Here is a 19,590-nt window from a genome sequence, read left to right as displayed (position 1 = left end):
TGTATACAGACTTGATAAATACTGAATTAACTTCATTGTGATTTAAGACTTGGGAGTCTTGTAAGCAAGATCTTACGTATCTCTGCTCTCCAGAAGAAGTTCTACGCTATATGGAACATACAATGAAAGCCTTAAGCTCAACAAGACTACAAGAGATACATATTAATACAATTAATAGAGCATATATATCTCAGATGTAAACACTGCATATGGCAGCTTCTGAAACAGGCATCTGTCCTAAATGTCAGAAACCCAATGCTATGCTAATACATAACTTATGGACATGCCCAAAAATAAAAAAAAATTGGAACAAACTAGTCACCTTCCTAAACTTTACTTTTAATTTCCAATTAAGCTCATATTGTGAAGGTTTCCTATTCTCAGTCTTCGATGACTGAAAGGAAAGTATGAAAGAAGGGAATGTGAATGAGGACCTTCAGATTATGTCATTACTGACAGTCATTGTTACATTGGCAAAAAAACATACTGAGCAGGTGGACATCGCATGCATCCCCAACTGAAGGCAGAGTTATTGGAGACATTGTATTTTGATAGGCTTGCCACATTCTCCGATTTAGAAAAAGGAGTTGGGATCTTCTATGCTAAATAGGGCACCTACATAGACACACTAAATTAATCTGTTCAAACCCAAGTCTTTGAGGGAACCAAATGGTCCTTATTGAGACGGTTATAGTGTATCCTGTAGTATGCCGAATTGAAATACAGATTGTGCTAAGCTGCACTAATTAGTTATCAGTAAATGGTTTTGATGAGCTGTACTGCATCCCCCCCTCTTTCCCATTCGTCTATATCTCTTTGACCTCTTTCTTTTAAGTCCCGTCACCAATACTATACCTGGGTTTTAGACAGTTTGTTAGGCTAAATAACTATATAATGAATGTTAATTAAAATGTTAGTTTTTTGAAATTGCACTTCCCCATTTCCTTTCCTATCCTACCCACCTCCCTCTCTAACCTTCTTTCTTTTCCTTGACTATCGCTATCTCCCTCACAATTTATCCACATTCCCTTCTTTGTAACCTTTCTTCTCTTTTTACCCAACACTCTTCTATGCATGTTTGAAAATTTTGATTGTACAGAGTATTGTTCTGAAGCAAAATACAAATATACAAAATATCTTTTCCTTTCTGTACAATAAAAAGTAAAAAAAAAAAAAAAGAATAGACTTGGCATTAGACAATCGCGCTATAAAGACAACCCCCTAGGTGAAATTTCCTTGTAAGCTACTCTGGTAAGTGACAAAGGGTCTGATTGCATATAACCTAAACCTATATACAGGTTGGGTCCCCAACTCGCACAGCAATTTTTTTGCGGAGAATAAGGAAGGAAAGTAACGGCTTTTTCTTTCTTTTAAACGGTGTCCTGCTGACTACCCACTGTCCTAGATGTATAGTACCTGGGAACTGTCCACACTAAATCATCCACACCATGCTGTCTTGTAGAGTCCTAGTAAAAAACAAGGAATTCTCTTGTTAGATTGCTCTGCTGCCGCACACTTCGTGGGAAGAGCACTCAGAAACCAATACTCTCCAGGACTTGACTAACACAGGACTGTTTTTTTTCACAATTTAATCAGTGAAGTGTTCTTTAGAATATTTTTTTTTAAGGAGAAGGGAACTCTTACAAGACCCTGTACAATTATAACCAGGCATATCGTCCAAACAGGCTGATCCTGTGGCATTGCTAACAGAAGCATGGAGTAATTGGCTGAAGATTAAGTGAAATTGATTGAAGGACCAGGAGAAGGAACCTCCCCTGAATGTGAAGCGAGCTGATGGGTAAACGCAGAACTAGAATTCGCTAGTGCTGGTTCCACCCTACCAGAGGTGATTCCAGCCAGCGCGTAGACAGCTGTCCTCCCGCCAAAGGCTTCTGTCTGACTGACCACTTGGTCACAGCCTGATATTTTACAGAAGTATGACAAGTCACAGATGAAGCCCCACCATCCTAGACATCCCTTTATTTGGCAGAACAGGCAAGGAAGATAAACCAAGGTAGATACAGAGTACACAATGTAGAACAGGAAAACCAGGTATCAACAGACAGCACTAAACTCATTAGTAAGTTGTGTAGAAATATACCACACTATCTCCAATGCAATCTCACTCCAGCTTGAAGTAAGTACCTGCTGCTGGTGAAAACAGTGGAGAGTTAAACTGCAGTGTCTGATCTAGAATGATATTCAGTATACACCTGAAACCAGTCAGGGGGAGATCATATTATACTACCTGTACCTCCCACCAGGGCCTGATCAACCACTAGGCTGACCAGGCTGCAGCCTGGGGCGCTGGGTCCCGGGGGGCGCTGCACTGTGGGTATTTTTTATTTTTTTTTAAAAAAAAAAAAAAATTAAATTTTTTTTTCTTCATTTTTTTTCGGGGGGGGGGGAGGGGGGGGGTCGCCGCTGGGGATCGCCGCGCGGGGGGGGAATCGCTGCGGGGGGGGTGGAGGGCTCGACGATCAAAAGCATTGGTGGTGAATGAAAATCTATAGGGAGGTAGAGAGGTTGATATGTATGAAGGAGGGCAGATGAGGGGGGCTGATATATGTGACTGGGGGAGTTTTGATGTGACGGGGGGGATAGCTAGCTAGCAGAGTGGAGGTAAGGAAAATAGCTGCAAGGGGGATGGATGCAGGGTGGGAGGTAAAGAAAATGGCTGCAGCAGGGGTTAAGGAAAATGGCTGTGCGGGGGGGTTGTGGTTAAGGAAAATGGCTGCAGGGGCTTTTTAAAAAATAGAGCAGCTTTGGGGGGCAGAATCTCATGATTGTGTGGTGGTCACATGGGTGGTCTCAGCAATCACTAGAATACTAAATATTAGTGAGATGGGGCTGGTAGAGGTTTGTATTTGATTGACAACAAATATTCAGATATTGCTAATATATGCCTGTCCAATGGGGTACTTTTAGCTGGCCATAATGGAGTGTTTTGTTTTAACTAAAGGGCCTAATCATTCAGGGTTTGCATTATAATACATTTTTGCATTTTCAAAAAAGGACGCCAACTTTCCAGAAGCCAACGAGAGGATAACAAAGTTGCAAGAGAGAAGAGCAAGGACAGGTAAGAGACAATGGCACAATCTGTCTAAATTTGAATGCTGGAGAATACACCTGAACATTCATATTCGGAGGAGGGGGGGGGGGGGGGGGCGCTGCGGCCGTATTAGCCTAGGGCGGCCAGAACCCTTAATCAGGCCCTGCCTCCCACCAACACTCAGTATGCATAAATCTCTCTTTATCCAACCTAAAAAGAAAAAGGAACAAAAGAGGGATACAGAGCAAACAATATGGAAAAGTGAACTATGCACAAATTTAATTCAGCAGATACAGAATACGCAATCCCCAATGCATTCCTGCCCTAGGTAGAAATAAATGCCTGCTGTTGGGGAGGCAGTGGCGAGTTGTACTTCTGGCACAGTGTCTGATCTACAGTATATTGATATTCAGTACACACCTGAAACCAGTCAGAGGAGGTGTGCAAATTTCGCTACCTGTACCTGCACCTCCCTCTCCCTGAGGGTCATGTAGTCAGAAACCTCTCTTTATCCATCCTGATGAGAAAAAGAGCAAGAAAAAACAGCAGATACAGTGTACACAATATGAAAGAGGTATTGATAGACAAAACTTTTCAGAAATATACTACACAAAACCAACGCAATCCTACTCTAGCTAGCAGTAAATCACTACTGCTGGAGAGACAGAAGAGAGTGTAGTTGCTGGCAGTGTCTGATCTTGACTGATATCCAGTACACACCTGAAATCAGTCAGGGGGGAGTGCATACTATGATGCCTGGATCTGCACCTCAGCCCAGGACTTAGTAGTCCTATACCTCTCTTTATCCACCCTGAAAGGAAAAAGATACAAAGAACACAATATTGAAAAATGAACTAGGTATCAATAGACAATAACCGTCCGTAGAATTTGTGCAGAAATATACAACACAATCCCAATGCAATCCCACTCTAGCTAGCAGTAATTACCTGCTGCTGTAGAGACAGAGGAGAGTATAGCTAATGATCACAGTATGTGATCTTCAGTACCCACCTGAAATTAGTCAGAGGGAGCAGTGTAAAGTATATTGCTTGTACCAGCACCTCTCTCCAGGACTCAGTAGCCCTGGACCTCTCTTTATCCAATCTGAAAAGAAAAAGAGCAGGAAACAGGCCGATACAAAGTACACAATATTGAAAAGTGAACAAGATATCAATAGACAGTAAAACTCAACAGAATCTGAGTTAGAAATATATTACATATTTCCAATACAATTCCATTCTACCTGCTGCTGTAGAGACAGAGGAAAGTAAATCAGTCGGGGGAGGGGGGCATAGCTCATGGCAGAGTTTGATCTTCAGTACACACCTGAAATCAGTCAGGGAGGGGAGTGCATGATGCTGCTTGGGCCTGCCTGCACCTCCCCCAGGACTTGGTCCCCATCATAAAGAAAAGAGCAGGTAAAGAGGCAGCAGGGTTGCTGGCAACGTGACTGACTGGTTTAGACTGATCTTCAGAACACAGCTGAAATCAGTCAGGGAGGAGTTGAATGATATGGTGCAGGGGTATATTTTTTTTGTGGTGGTCCCACCTGACCCTGTTTCCCAACTGGAGCCCTGGCTCTGCAGCGGCCTTGCTTAGCAGAAGCTGACCGTCTTTTAAACATCCCCTTCCCAGTGCCGGGAAGGAGGACTTGCCTTGCCAATCTCCCGATGTAGTTTAGTGCTGCTCTAGCTACCCCATAGTGTGGTGGCACCACTGGGCCCCCAGCTACAACGTGTGGCGGATGAGGTGCAAGGCCCCGGGTGACATCCCATGTTGGGGTGCGGGGTTGCGACAGAGTGTGCCTACACTACTCTTCTTCCCTGCTCTCATTTGCAGACAACCCAGCAAGACTGTCTGTCCTTAAATATTCAAATAAAAATAAATAAAAGAAACAGGCTGCCAAGGCAGCCCAGCAAAAAAAAAAAAAAAAACACCCTGTCTTGAGGGCACTCTGAAAAACTGACTTCCCTGCAGCATGGGGAGGTATAAGAGGGAGGAGAATTTAATTGTTAGATTTATCTAAATTGCCCATGTCATGTCCTGAGGAGGCTCTATACCCCATGATCCAGTGTTCTTCATTTGTAAATACTGTATAGATGTTAAAGTCAAAATGTAACATTTTAAAGTTGACAACAATAGCCTTTTAGCCATGATCATAGAAAGCAGAATGTGCATATTAATAATGTGTGCTATTTAGGGTTTGTTCTAAGTGACACCATTATAGTAACCCGTGTTGTGTCTGTTGTATGAGAAAGATTGCACCACTGCCAAAATATGATTCTAATAAGTGAAAATCAAGAGAGCATTAAAGTCATTGTTTGTAAATTATGTAGAGGTTTCCGGTGAACGATCCTGATCACTTATTCAAGAGGTTTGTAGGAATTCAATGTACAAACTGGAAACCTTTTGAGGTCCAGCAGAATCTGCTACAATCATTTCATTGACAAAGACTACATGTTATGCCCAGATGCATTGCCTTTTGCTTTCATTGGAAAACTTAAGCAGATACAAGTAATACGTAATCAGATGTTACCTGGATCAGGTAACAAATATAAATACAGTTCTGAACTTCTAGTGCAAGTGGAGACGGACACTTTTTTATTCTTGGTGTTTGATAATATTGATACTAGTAGATGAACACACAGACATTTTTACTATTTTAGATCTTAAAGTAATGGGAGGCAATAAATCTTACCGTTCACAGCACACAATGAAAACTGAGAATTACATACTGAATGTGTCTACGCTCGAGTGTCAGTGGCTGTGTCTTTTTAGCTAGATTATCATTCGCTTAGTCACATACATAATATTAACCATCCAGCCAGGCTACATGACAACCGCACCTCCTGTATCCTGTTGTGAGTGTCATACTCACACCTTTTTCTCATTTCCACACAAGTTACCATTCCACCTCTGAGACTAAGGAGTGGTAATATTAATGGATTTTTTTCAGGGCTCTGGGTGGTCATCTCGTTCATCCATGAGAGGTTCTGCCCTGTTACATATGTACTGAATAAGAACCCATTCTGAGAATTAAGCCCAGCATACAAAACAAGGGACGGACGCACAGAATAAGGACAGATTCTGAATATATCTCTAGGTTTTCAGTTAGGTCAAAATCTGTATCTGTATTGAGACATTGCTCTTGATCCAATGCAAAACTGAAGGGCTTATATTTAAATATGTCCACCATGCTGTCTTTCACTAATCAGCAGCAGTTTGCCATGTTAGGAGTGAGGTGCTTTTCTAACTTAGGCAGAGGTTGAGTGCCAACTTTTCAGACTTTCTGTGCACTCTGTGGATTAATGCACAGTGGCAGGGTCAGTGATTCACAGTAATTGTGTTATGAATCCCAGTGCATTCACGAAGAGCAACGGAAGTGTAAGGCAAAGTGTCTTTATTCAGGTAAATATATTAACAAAGATAACTCAAATCCATAGATAACAGGTTCCAAAAGAGACTGTATAGTAAAATGGCAGGAACAAGTATAATAAGTTTACCCCAGTCCAGAAGGCACAAGGCTGTCCAGGAAAGCAGACAGAGTCCAGGGATCAAATAGAGACCAGACAAACAAATTCAAATAGCCAGGCAGAGATCAAGCAAATAGGCGAGGTCCAGAAGTCTGTCCAAAAAGGTCAGGGCAACAGGCAAAACAGCGTGGTCCAAGGTACAGGCAAACGATTCAGGGTCTCAGGCAAGGTCCAAGGTACAGGCAAACGATTCAGGGACTCAGGCAAGGTCCAAGGTACAGGCAGGGGTCATACACAGAAATACAATCCAGCAGGTATATACCAAACAGAACAGGAGCAGGTTAGCAGCAGCCAGGAACAACGGATGAACTGCACAGAGCACAGCTAGAGGCAGGTACTTAAAGCAGTGCAACAGGTGCAGTTCTAATCGGGCATAATACAAGGAGATTAACTCCTTCAGGCACGTAGAAGAATTCAGGAACAGAACAGTAGCACCTCTGGTGGTATGAGGCACTGCTGCTAGGTACAAACAACAGACAGGGTTGTAACTTATTGGATGACTGCATTCTCAGCTTTTGACCTGTATGTGATAACATGAGGACATCATCATCATCATTTATTTATATAGTGCCACTAATTCCGCACCAAAGTGTCAGACCACAGTAAAGGTTGCTGGAGAAGTTGACATCATTTATACTGAACCTGGACAGTTATGTCATATTATAAGGTCTTGGGTAATTGTTCGCCAATATGTAAAGTCAATTTGTACTCATTCTATACAATATGAATTAATATAATAAAAGTCTTACCTTGTTACTATATTACAGACAGCGCATACAGAGGAGAGTGTATCTTGTGGGCAGTTACTAAACCAAACAGTGCCTCCAATACCAACAGAAATCTCTAGAATCAAACTACATGGGATCCATAAAAATGGCAGTTCAGCAGAGCTAAAGCAGCAGGTATTATATGATAGTATGCACTTAAATAAGGGCTGATAATTTTTTGTTTTTTCATGGCTCCGTGCTTCCCTCCATGAATATATACATGCGTGCGTGTGTGTGTATATATATATATATATATATATATATATATATATATGTGTGTGTGTATATATATATATATATATATATATATATGTGTGTGTGTGTGTGTATATGTATGTATATATATATATATATATATATATATATATATATATATATATGTGTGTGTGTTTATATGTATATATGTGTGTATATATATATATATATATATATATATATATACAAGTTAACCCGTTCATGATACTCATGTATTCTAGTCAAATCAAGCTACTTAAGGTGTTAAAAAGGTTCTTGTCATGCATTTGGGACTAGGCCAGGCCTCCTCAGGGGAAGAGCGTTACTTCCCAACGTAAGCGCCCTTTTTTAACGTGGTTTTGTCCACATGTCACCACCTCATCATTCTTCTCCATCACCTCATCCTTCATCTTCATCGCCACATCCTTAATCTCCATCGTCTTACTGTTCTAAAACCTATCGATACACAACGTTTCTGCTAAACACCTTATCGCTGTGCTCAATCAGTCTTCCTTGAAGGGCAGTATTCATAACCTGCACTTTCACATCACTGCTTCTCCGTACTCGTGAAAATGCGACATACAATTGTCCATGACCAAACACAGGCTCTGGTAAATAAATACCCACACTGTCAAGAGTTTGAGCCCTCAACTCGTAAATTTAGCCTTTACTACCCCTCCCACGGGGGGAAGGGGGGATGATAGAAGTTAACTGACTTCACTATTATAATTTTTTTGTCAAATAATGTCAGTATACCAAATTTCAGGTCAATTGGATGAGCCCTTTCTGAGAAAATAGTTTTTTACACACACACTACCACACACCACTAGGCTTATATATATTAGATATTTATATACACACACACACGCACGTATATATATCTGACCACATATTTATTTCATGTGTTATACAATACAGTTAATTTTGACCTATGCACTGTTTCAGACTTCTCTGGTCTCCCTGATTCTAGCTTGTCCTTTTTTTTCCCTTTTGAAAAAATAATATACATATTTATTTAGTTAATGGAGCAATGCCCCCACTCAGTTCAATTAGAAATATATTTCTGTGGGATTTCTGTGCCCATTGAAATTAATAGGATATTTCACTCATCTCACTGGTTGATAGGCAATCTTGACTGCCTGAAACCAATGAGATTATTTTTGGAGTTTAGACATTTTGTAAAAAGCCCTTTACTGCAATTTCATATTGCAGAAGTCAATGCTTTCTGTGATTGTGAGATGTATGGTGATTTGATTCATTTTTGTCAGTTGTAGAAAGTGGAGATTTGCATGGTGATTTGCTTTTAGAAGATTAGGAGACATATAAATAACCATGTAAATCGACCCATGATAGATCTCTCTTAGAGAGAAGCAACATTATAAAAACAGTTGTAGCTGCAAAAATAAAACAGCAACTATTGAGGGTTGTTTTGTCTAAAATATTATCAACGCAAAATAGCAACTATCACATATTGCAATTTCAATATCAACAATACCTGTCCTATCTTTAAATTATGCAATTTTGATGATCCATTTAGCACGGTGTGAATTATAGTGCCTGCTTTGTCAAAATAGTGCCATTCACTGGCTAAATGAAGAAACATGGCAGAATGCTTGCTTCTAATACTTTTGTAAACCTCCTGGGGCAGCATCACACAGATGCTTCCAACAAATTTTACATTGCACCTTCACAAAGTGGCAATTTCCAGAGCAAAACATGTTTTTACACACTATATATATATATATATATATATATATATATATATATATATATATATATATATATGTGTATATATATATATATATATATATATATATATATATATATATATACACACACACAAGTTAACCCGTGCATGATACTCATGTATTCTAGTCAAATCAAGCTACTTAAGGTGTTAAAAAGGTTCTTGTCATGCATTTGGGGCTAGGCCAGGCCTCCTCAGGGGAAGAGCGTTACTTCCCGACGTAAGCGCCCTTTTTTAATGTGGTTTTGTCCACATGACACCACCTCATCATTCTTCTCCATCACCTCATCCTTCATCTTCATCGCCACATCCTTTTTCAAGCTACTTAAGGTGTTAAAAACTCCCCACTGTCACCCCCGGCAACCACCAACCACTCCCAACTGTCACTTCTCCTTCAAGAAATATACAGGTCAGTGTATAACTCTGCCCAGCAGGTGGCGCTGCAGCTTGTTTTTGTTTTTTTTCACACACGCCACTAGGCATTTATATAGTAGATATATATATATATATATATAATAATATTTTGACTTTTACAGATATATACTTATATATTACATGCTTACTTTTCAAGGTTAAAGATGGTTCTGTGGATAAGAGGCATGTAAGGACCTGTGTGGCATACGGCTGCAATAACCTCTTTGTTAAAGAATGTGGGAAACGATTTTTCAGGTAACCATTTTGACTGACTTTCTAGTTTAAATACAGAGAAAGATATACACGTGTTTACAAGTTTGCATATATTTGCCAAACCTATTTAAAATTAGAATAACCCAAAGTGACTAAGTCACATTAGCATTTTTAAATAATTGTTTTTAGCACAAAGAAAATGCGGGACTCTGAAGCTATGAAAAGTTCCTGAAACGATACCAGGGATTTAATAGAAAACATTATTTCTTTGACACACAAGAGAATTTCATCTGTAAACATGCTGCATGCTGTTTCCCTTGGGTTCCTCACTGTTAACCTACAATTACTGCTGGAATCACTGTATATTCAGAGCCCAGATTCTAGAGGACAGGTAACTATTTGTTGTCAGCAGAGAGAGTGACTTTAAAATGTTGCCTAATTGGATAAGTAGCATGTCAAACCACTAAAGTACTGTTCGCAGATACATTTTTGAACCATTTAATATGTGTCAGGATTTGCAACATGAAACCACAGAGAGGGCGTAGTTAACAAAGTGGCGTTTCTGAAACACCCATGGATCTGTGTCCTAAATGCAGGTTTACTTTAAATGCAGAAGAACTACAGAGATAACAATTACAGTTGCATCATTTAGGAATATAATCTTTTATATATAAAATAAGTTAACATCATATATTGAAGCTATATATCCAAAAATAGACTGCCCAAAATGAAATTATACACATATTTATGTATTCTTTATTTTGACCATTTTCCTACAATTTCAGCTACTCAGAGTGGGGGTAGAAGAAGAGGGACAGAGGGGATAAATGTACTTGGCATCATAATGCATTTCCACATGCAGTAGAAATCTTAAAAGTGAATAATATCTGAACCTTTATTTGTCACAGACACATTTTTGTGGGAAGTCCTCCTACATACACATCAGAGATTTAACACTGAGATGTTGTATCTAGAACCTTTTGAGAGACATGATTTGTAAGAATATATTATGATAACCAGCTAGGTGTAGAACAAGGAACTTCAGGCTATATTATCTACATAAAAGGTGGCTCATATGGGGATGTTGTTACCAGCTTTATAGGGAATACACAGATGTTTTCTGCCCACAAAAGGTCTTACCTGCTCTGAAGTGGAGATTGAGCTTGTTTTATACTTTCAACAGGTAGCATTTTGCACCTTCCACTTGCATGTTTGTGAAGAGTGATACAAATATTCCAACACACAAAAGTAAAAAATGCAGTAAATAAAATTCCAATGTCCCCTCACTATCATGATTATTTAAGGCATAAATGACCAAGCAGAATTTTAGAAGAAAATTGTGATAGTGGGTTGATCTTTTGCAGTGATGCTTTTATTGTTTCCACTGTGCATATTTTCAGGTGGATCTTTAAGCTCGCAAAACAAGTAGCATCCTGTTTTTACTGGGGCGCTTCCAAGGACTGCAGAACAGGCTTGGTGTACAAATAGATGCATTTGCACATATTAGGGCACAGTGTATATATACACTTTTGATGGTTTGTAATTGAGTTATTATGTCTAGATCAAAGTTAGTTTTTAGGATATAGGGTGTTGAAATATATTGTCACACATCAGGGTCTTAGTCCCATTTCCATGTCCATCAGTGTCATCTCAGTCACCCGGGCTTCTCCTAGTCACCTGAGGCATTCCTGAGTGCTATATCACCATTTATAAACAAACACTTCTGCCTGTTTTGCTGCACGGGCTACATGACGTGTAGCTAATAGGCTCTAGTAACACCCTATTTGTCACGGTTCAACGCGGAGGCCACTTACTGGCATTGGCACAGCTAACCCTGAGGCGCGGAGTCTAAATGCACCCCTGGTCTTCACCAGGGACCCCCGCAAGAAAGTTTGGAATTAGCTGCAGGAGTACGCAGGTCGCGGCCCTCAAGGCTAGCCACCAGTGAAGTGGTGCAGGTAGATGCTGTACTTGACCAAAGATAGGCAGTTATTGGAGTCAGACTGAAGCGTAGTGAAGCAATCCGAGGTCAAACCGAGCTGGCTGAGAGGTACAGAGGAAACAGGCAAAAGCGAGGTCAAACTGTCCGGAGTAAAAGCCAACGAGGAGGATAAAGCCCAAGGGAGATCCAGAGGGAGAGTCAAGCAACCGGGTCAGGAACCAGAAGGTCAATCTGAGAAGAGCAGAACTCTAGGGAATGCTGGAGCAGGGGAACCATACCACGATATTCTGGCATCCTAGTGATGCCAGAGACTTCCTGAAATAGTAGGCGGCAACCCCCTATTGGAGAGCGGTGGTCAGGTGAGCAGAATAGCGTCCCGATGCTAAGCAATGGGACGCGGACCCCCGCGCATGTGCCCAGGACGTGGGGGATCGGAAACAGGTGCCCGTCCTCGGCACCGAGTGAAGGTGCGGGGACGGCGCCTGATACTATTTAGACCAGATCCTGAGATAAGCTCATTGCCAGAACAACTCACTTTCTTCTCCTGAGGATAGTTCCTTGGCTCCAGGCTTCCGTTGTTTCCAGCGTTGTTCCTGACTCACTCTGCATTTACCAAAGTACTCGTTTCTCTGCCAGAAATTTGCATTTACCTAAATGCTTATTTCACAGTAGCTTGGTGTTCTGCTGGTATCACAGTTCTGTAGCTGAAGCTTGCTCTGAGTCTCTAGGGTTCATTTCCAGTTCTGTGAATCTGTTGTGGGTTCCAGGCCTGTTGCTGCTTCACGGTCTTCAATTCTCCACTCCTGGTCTCAGTTCTGAGTTCCTGTTTCCAGTTCTAGCTTATTATGCTCTGAGTTTCCATGTGTTACATCTTCTGAGTTCCCAGTAGTGGGTTTCAGCTCCGTGTGTCTGGTTACAGGAACCGGCGTTGAGTTCTCTACGAACGGTTACAACTTATTTCAGCAGTGGAATACAGTTCCGTATTTCGGTGTAGACTCCTGTCCTAGACTCCTTCCTACCTGCTGGAGCTACTCTGTATTCTGGCAATTGACAGAGCATACCGCAGCATTTCCCAGATGAGCAGAGTTTAAAGGCCTCCCGTTTCCGCTACACTCCTGATTCAGCAAGGCCCATGGTTCCTGACAACAAAAACATATGACCGTCATAGTTAGTATACTTAAGCTGCCTAAAATATTATTATTATGTTCTTCCAGGCACCCAAGACACCTAAGTCAAGGAATCCAGTGGGAAATGCTAGTTTTACCCCCCTCAGGGTGGCTATAGGATCTGGTCTTATAGACAAAGAATATTCTTTAGTGCATACCTGTCCAATGGGAAGACTTGTGGGAGGTTCAAGAGCGGCACTGATACCTGTTATTGTGCTAAGCATACCATCATTTAGTTGACCTATAGTAGGGCAATTGTAAAATTCTGATACAAGAAGTGGCAATAGGGTAAAGCTGGAAATACAGGAATTCCAGGCCTCCTAGAGACATATTCTTAAAAAGAGTAGTTAATTCATCGCTTGACCGGCCCTACCATTCAACCAATTTTATCACTTTTTTGCATAATAAAGTAATGAATGAGGAGGATAATGTAAAGGACCCGAACTGAGTTTTTTTAGAAAATGAATTTGCCTCAAACAAATTTGGATGGTCCCAGAAGGCCAGTTCAGTAGATAGTGTAAATAATTTAACAAAAAAAGGGGAAAATCTATAGGTGCATTTTGCATAAATTTTATTCGATGTGTGTTCAAAAAATAAACACATTTTATGATGCCAAAGAAGATCACTACAATAAAAATGTATTACTTTTCTTGTTATAACCCCATGTTGAAATGTTAGATTTAGATTGTTTACATGCTACAACTATCAATGTAGACGAGCCAGACAGCAAATATTTGTCTATTAACAAAACAGACCTATTATTGTAACACAGTTTAACATGTTATGAATGAGAGGCAAAAATGATTTCAATGTAATATGCGATATAAAAAAAACAAACCCAGGAAACTGTACGGGTAGTCCGCTCTCACTGAGAGCAAGGCCAGCTCAACAAAATGTGGGAACGAGAGTGAATGTAGGAGCCTAATTTGTTGCAGAAAACTATTTACATTAACATAAAATCACTTATAAACATAAGTAGGTAAAATATATATTAATTGGATTAATCCGATTCAAATTATTTATCATGATTGATTCAGTGGCTGTATTTAGTGGAAGAGGTTGTCGCTTGAGTGAATGAACCAGTACTGGGATGCTCACATCCAATCATGTAATGCCCTCTTTGGCCTAGGGTGCCCTACTCCTGCAGAGTCTGCTGACTGGTTGCAAGAAATAATGCAAATCAGCCAACAATAGCTATTCTATATAAGAGTAAGAGTGAATTAAAACAAAACCATTTAAAATACATTCTTATAGCTGGTACTTTAAGAACCTTCAAGACTAGGGGACTAATGTAGGTAGTACTTACTAAAACAGAAGTCCTATATATGATTTAATACTGACCACATAAAGGCAAAGCCTTGGCTGACTCATAGCACCTAACATACATCTACTACATCTCCAAGCATTTGAAATGACATACCCTTGGTGGACTACATGGACAGTAGCCACAGGTGTCCTTATATAGGCATAACCGTTCACTCATCTGTTATCTATAGTGTTCCCTATTACTAGTGTAATATATTAGGGACAAACCCATAACAGTGACGTGAAGACCATGTATCAGGCAAATCATGTAACAATCTCCTGAGCAGAACTGTAAAAAGAGGACAACCTTGTAATCTCCCTCTCTCCTTGTGGTTACTGGATGTCCAGCATGATACTTCAACTCAGCGGAGCCGTTCTGCCAGAGGGGAGACATTAATGGGCAGTGAAAGATTGAAATGTTTCCAGATTGTTTGGCTGCATTAAGTAAATAAACAGCATCTGCACTGCTGTATTTTCCCAGGTTTGTAAATGGCCCTTAATGTCCTGCATTTCTAAATTGCTATTTAGGCATAATTTTCCAAACACCAGTGGGGAAAAGTATTCTCTCTGATTGTTTGAGGCTTAACTGACATTGGGAAGCTGTGTATAACCTTGTTCCTGCGTAGTTAAACCAGGGAGCAGTGAGGAACAATTAGATAGAAACTACTATATTGAACTGCCAGATATGTCAATCTTTTTACACTCGTGGTTCTAGGTGGGGTGACGCTTTTACTACCAATGTAAAGATTAGCTGTGATGTGGTATATTAATAATTAATAATCAGCAGAGACTACATTAACACATATAGAGGAGTCCCTGATGCTTTGGAAAACCCTTCCACTCCTCCAGATCATTTGTTGTGGTTCACATTAGACTGACCATCTGACAGAGAAAGTGTGTCCTCAGGCTTCCTGACAGCTGTTTGTCTTCATCCCGAGTGGAGGACCACTCTGTGGTGTACCTCCACAAAGTAAATTATAGCAGTCCTTGATTGGTTTCTAAACAGAATTACAGTGAAAACATAGCTTCCGCTCTGTAAGAAATAGAGTGGAATATAAGCCTGTGGTCTGGATGGATCCTCCACCTGCTCTGTGAGGCGCTGTGGCTAAGGTTATTCAAAATGTATGTTACAATGTAATGCATACAGCAGTGCAGGGTAGGGAGCACTGCAATCCTGCAATGTGTATTCTTCATAACCTGTTTACAAAATAAATATATTTTATCTAACTTTCATTCTTACTTACAGTCTACTTAGAGTAATAGAACAGAGGTCACATGAGTCACATTAACTCACTGATTGTGTAATGGCTGTCAACACGAAAGGTGTTGCAAATTGCCTTTAGCTCAGAAGTGGGTAACCTGTTGCTTTCCATCTACTATGAAACTGCAAGTACTAAGCATTGCCCTACCAGCCACAGGTTGTTTGGGAATTTAGTTTCACAGCAGCTGACAAACCACAAGTGGTTGAAGCAGAAGTTGCCTACTTCTGCTACAACCACTGGTCCATGCATGAAATAGAGGTGGATGTATGGCATATGCCTTATAAGTATATTCTGAAAATTATAATGCCAATTGTGCTACTGGCAGTATTCTGTATTATTTAGAGGCTGTATTAACTATATGGGCAATCTAGGCACATGCTTCGGGTTGCATAGAATATAAATTGTTTACTTTTTTTCCTATTAACTATTATTATTATTGTTATTATTATTATTTTGTATTTTTGTTTTTACCAGCCACATATTTTTCAAATTATAAATAACAGAGGAGCGGCAGATGGCTAGTTGAGTATGGGCATGTATGATGCACAACGACCAATTTAGGGTATTTTCACTTACATTGGTTAGGACAGCTAGATCTTTAAATATAGCCCTGGCCAGAGATTATATTAACATGTATACTGGTGTAGAAAAAACAGTGAATAAACCAACGGCGCTTAGTGAACATTTATAGTGACCAACACGTGCTCAACAACAAGAAATTGTCACATACATTAGGCTGTGTCACTTCACAGAGCACCTATTTGCAGATGCATAACCTAAAATGAATACAAAAGACAGAAGCGTCAAACATCAGTGTGAATCTGTAAACCATGAAGTGAATTATAATTCCATAGAAGTGGCAGCCTACCAAAAATTAGTAAATAAGGAGCTTATCTTTAAATTAGAGTCCCAGTTCTTCATTAGTAGATTCTGAGCAGACCATCAACCCAATAGCATAATTTCTCATTCTCTTTTCCTGTTATTAGTTGTGAGAAATGATGCTATTGGATTGATGGTCTGCTCAGAATCTACTTAGGAAGAATTGGGACTCTAATAAGATAAGCCCCTTATTTACTCATTTTTGGTATGCGCCACTTCTATGGAATTATAATTCACTTTATGGTTTACAGATTCCCACTGTTTGGCGCTTCTGTCTTTTGTATTCATGTATACGGGTGTTACTGCCTTGCCGGTGGCGCTTCTTCATATCAGTTTCATGCGTTGTTGTTCACATGAGACTGATCACCTGGCGGAGAAGGAAACCTGAGCAACAGCCTGTGGGGCTGTGTTGCTATTAATGCCAACGGTGACCCTGTCCCTTAAATAAAGCACCAACCTCACTTCACGTGGGGCAGCTCTAACTGCCCCTCTTACCTTCTGCTATAGTATGATGTCCGGGCCTAAAAGAGTCACAAAGATTCAGGTTCCATTCCCATGCGCTGCTCAGTATTCACCTATGCTGACCGGTAAAATGCCATACTACTCTTTCAGTAGGATTACCTCTTAAAATATTAACAGGTGTAATTCAGTTCTACACAAACAAATGTAGTGCAAACACTGTTGCACAGACATATTGTCCTTTTATGCATTTTATTTAATGATACCTTATACACATCCATCATAATTATTTATTGATGTTATACTGCAGAATGGACTTGTGGCAATAATAATTTTATTTGAATATTGCTTAAGTGTGAAGAGCTAAATATGAACACTAGTCATAATTTTTTATAGGTTTCCCATGAAAAATCCTGAGCGCCTTTCCAAATGGGTTCAAGCAGTTCAGCGCACCGACTGGAAGCCATCCACATCCAGCAGAATCTGCAGTGACCATTTTAAAGACAAAGATTACATTCTACGACCAGGAACACTGGTTCCTCGACTACGCCTACATGCAGTTCCATCTGTCATCAAAGCAAAAAAAAGAATTAAAATAAAGACTCTTAAGTGGGAAGATACAGGCCAAGCCCTAGAACACTGTACCTCCATGGAGATTCTAGGTGGAGATCAAGGAACAGATATAGTTGTTGACCACACTTATTCAGCAGTGCACAATGAAGTGGACACTTGCCGTTTCAATCCTGACACTTTTAAACTTAAAAGGAAAGTGAAAACTTTGCAACGTCAAATACAAAGGCAAAGGCACACAATAAAAAAGTTGTCTGATAGAATTACACAGTTAAAAAACATTATCGAATTGTGTCCGGTTTCGACTGTGGTAGTGCAATGATATTAGGAGTTATTACATAGTCCCATATATGTTATTTATATCAGGATATTTTAATACAAATACATTTAAGCGTTACCGCTGAAACCTTGAGGTGAGAAATGTCTGTAAAAGCTGTTTCTTAAACTATTGAGGTATTCTGCAGGGTCAAAGAATAGGGAGTGATTTGAGTTTGGGCCCATGTATTATGTTTTAGAAGCAGTTTGTTCTGAATCAGCCAGATTAGCCAACAGTTCTGGAATATGTAAAATGTATGGTGAACTCCATTGATAACATCCAGGGCTTCAATTGATTCATCAAAGGTTATTTAACAGTTTCAAAAATAAAGCAATGTTTTGTGCTCTTAACATTTTTTTTTTTTTCAAATATAACACTAGTTCCAGGTCACGTATCTTAGATGCCAACCTAAAACTAACAATTGGTTAAGTCTAACATCAAATCTGAGGGAGAAGCCAATAGCTGGGTCACACATTTTTATGTTTCCAAATTGCTATATATGTTTTCATGGTCTAGAAGGACTGTAACATACTGTTTTACAGACTTCAAGCCACGGGAATTGCAAAGTCAGTTTTGTAACATCAGAATCTAACACAGTTTGAGTGTATTCATTCTTTGGCCAATCAAGACCTAACACTAATAATCAAATAAAAGCCAACACAAAAAGGAACAATAACATATTAAACCTATGAAAATATTTCTGTATTTTATTATATATACATGCAGTGTATTTATACTCGTCCCAATATCTAACGCGAACCTGAGCCTGTTTTCAAGCCAAAGCCTTCATTTTACTCACTCCCATTCATGACCTCTTTTTCTCCCATTCCTCTGGGCTCCTGGCCCTTACAGAAAGGTGGATCTCCCCCTGCTTCCTCCGCTGCACTCTTCCATAGGGGTCTCTCTTTCTCCCACGCTCCCCGTCCTGGGGACCGCCAAGGATCCACTATTATTATTGTGAATTTTAACATAGCCTTACTGACTCTCCTATTACTACCACCTGTAACGATTGTCTTGTTGTCTAAAGGTATAGAGCCCTGGGGCGATGAATGCATATGTTAGCCTGGTTTAGCGCTGGCCGAACAGAGACGCAGAGTCTAACGGGTCCCCCGGTCTTCCCCAAGAACCGCCGCAAGGCAGGATGGACTTTAGCGTCCGGGAACACACAGGTTGCGGCCCTCTGAACAGTCACTAGGCGTAACACAGTGGAGAGAAAGGAAAATCCGAAAGCAGGTCAGTTAGCCAAGGACTGGTACACTGGCAGTAGCGAGGTACAAAATCAGTTTGCAGAAGGGAAGTCCAATAACAGGCTGGAATTTGGTACACAGGCAGTAGAAAATCAGGATCTAAGAAAGAGAGGTCAAAACAAGCAAGGACTGGTACACGAGGGGTTAACAGGCAGAAGCACTTTCCAAGAAGGATTCACAAGGAAACCAAGGTCAGCAGCAATACAGCATAACAGGCAATCAGTCTGGGTATGGAAACCTGTTGCTCTGACATTGTTAGAGTGTCAGAGTGGGCTTTATATACACTGCAGATTTGAATATGCTGCCTCCCAGCCACAATTATGTGACCGCCCGAACCAGGAAGTGCCAATCTAACACAGAGATATCAGGAACACCCTCTCTTTACCCCTTGTACCCCATCTCTCACCCAAAGTCACTCGCACGCTGCGTTCCATAGACCTAATTTTTGCGTCCTCCCTCAAACCCCTCCTTGCTCCCATTTCGT

The 19,590-nt window shown here is 40.3% G+C and overlaps 1 protein-coding gene across 4 annotated transcripts in view; it reads left to right on the top strand.

Annotated features, from left to right (window-relative positions):
- The window catches only part of LOC142150723 (THAP domain-containing protein 1 B-like), a 48,468-nt gene extending 30,259 nt beyond the window's left edge, over positions 1 to 18,209 (top strand). For 3 of the 4 annotated variants that reach the window (XM_075205925.1, XM_075205920.1, XM_075205929.1), the window contains 3 exons: positions 7,353 to 7,487; positions 9,905 to 10,002; positions 17,370 to 18,209. In XM_075205925.1, the coding sequence (XP_075062026.1) occupies positions 7,353 to 7,487; positions 9,905 to 10,002; positions 17,370 to 17,865 (729 nt within the window). In that variant the 3' untranslated portion in view covers positions 17,866 to 18,209. The remainder of the gene's footprint in view (positions 1 to 7,352; positions 7,488 to 9,904; positions 10,003 to 17,369) is intronic. The other variant, XM_075205930.1, reaches the window with a different exon arrangement.
- Positions 18,210 to 19,590: the final 1,381 nt, after the last annotated feature.

This window comes from Mixophyes fleayi, chromosome 1, assembly GCF_038048845.1.
Source record: "Mixophyes fleayi isolate aMixFle1 chromosome 1, aMixFle1.hap1, whole genome shotgun sequence".
Lineage (NCBI taxonomy): Eukaryota > Metazoa > Chordata > Amphibia > Anura > Limnodynastidae > Mixophyes > Mixophyes fleayi.
This window is presented reverse-complemented; position numbering and strand designations above follow the sequence as displayed.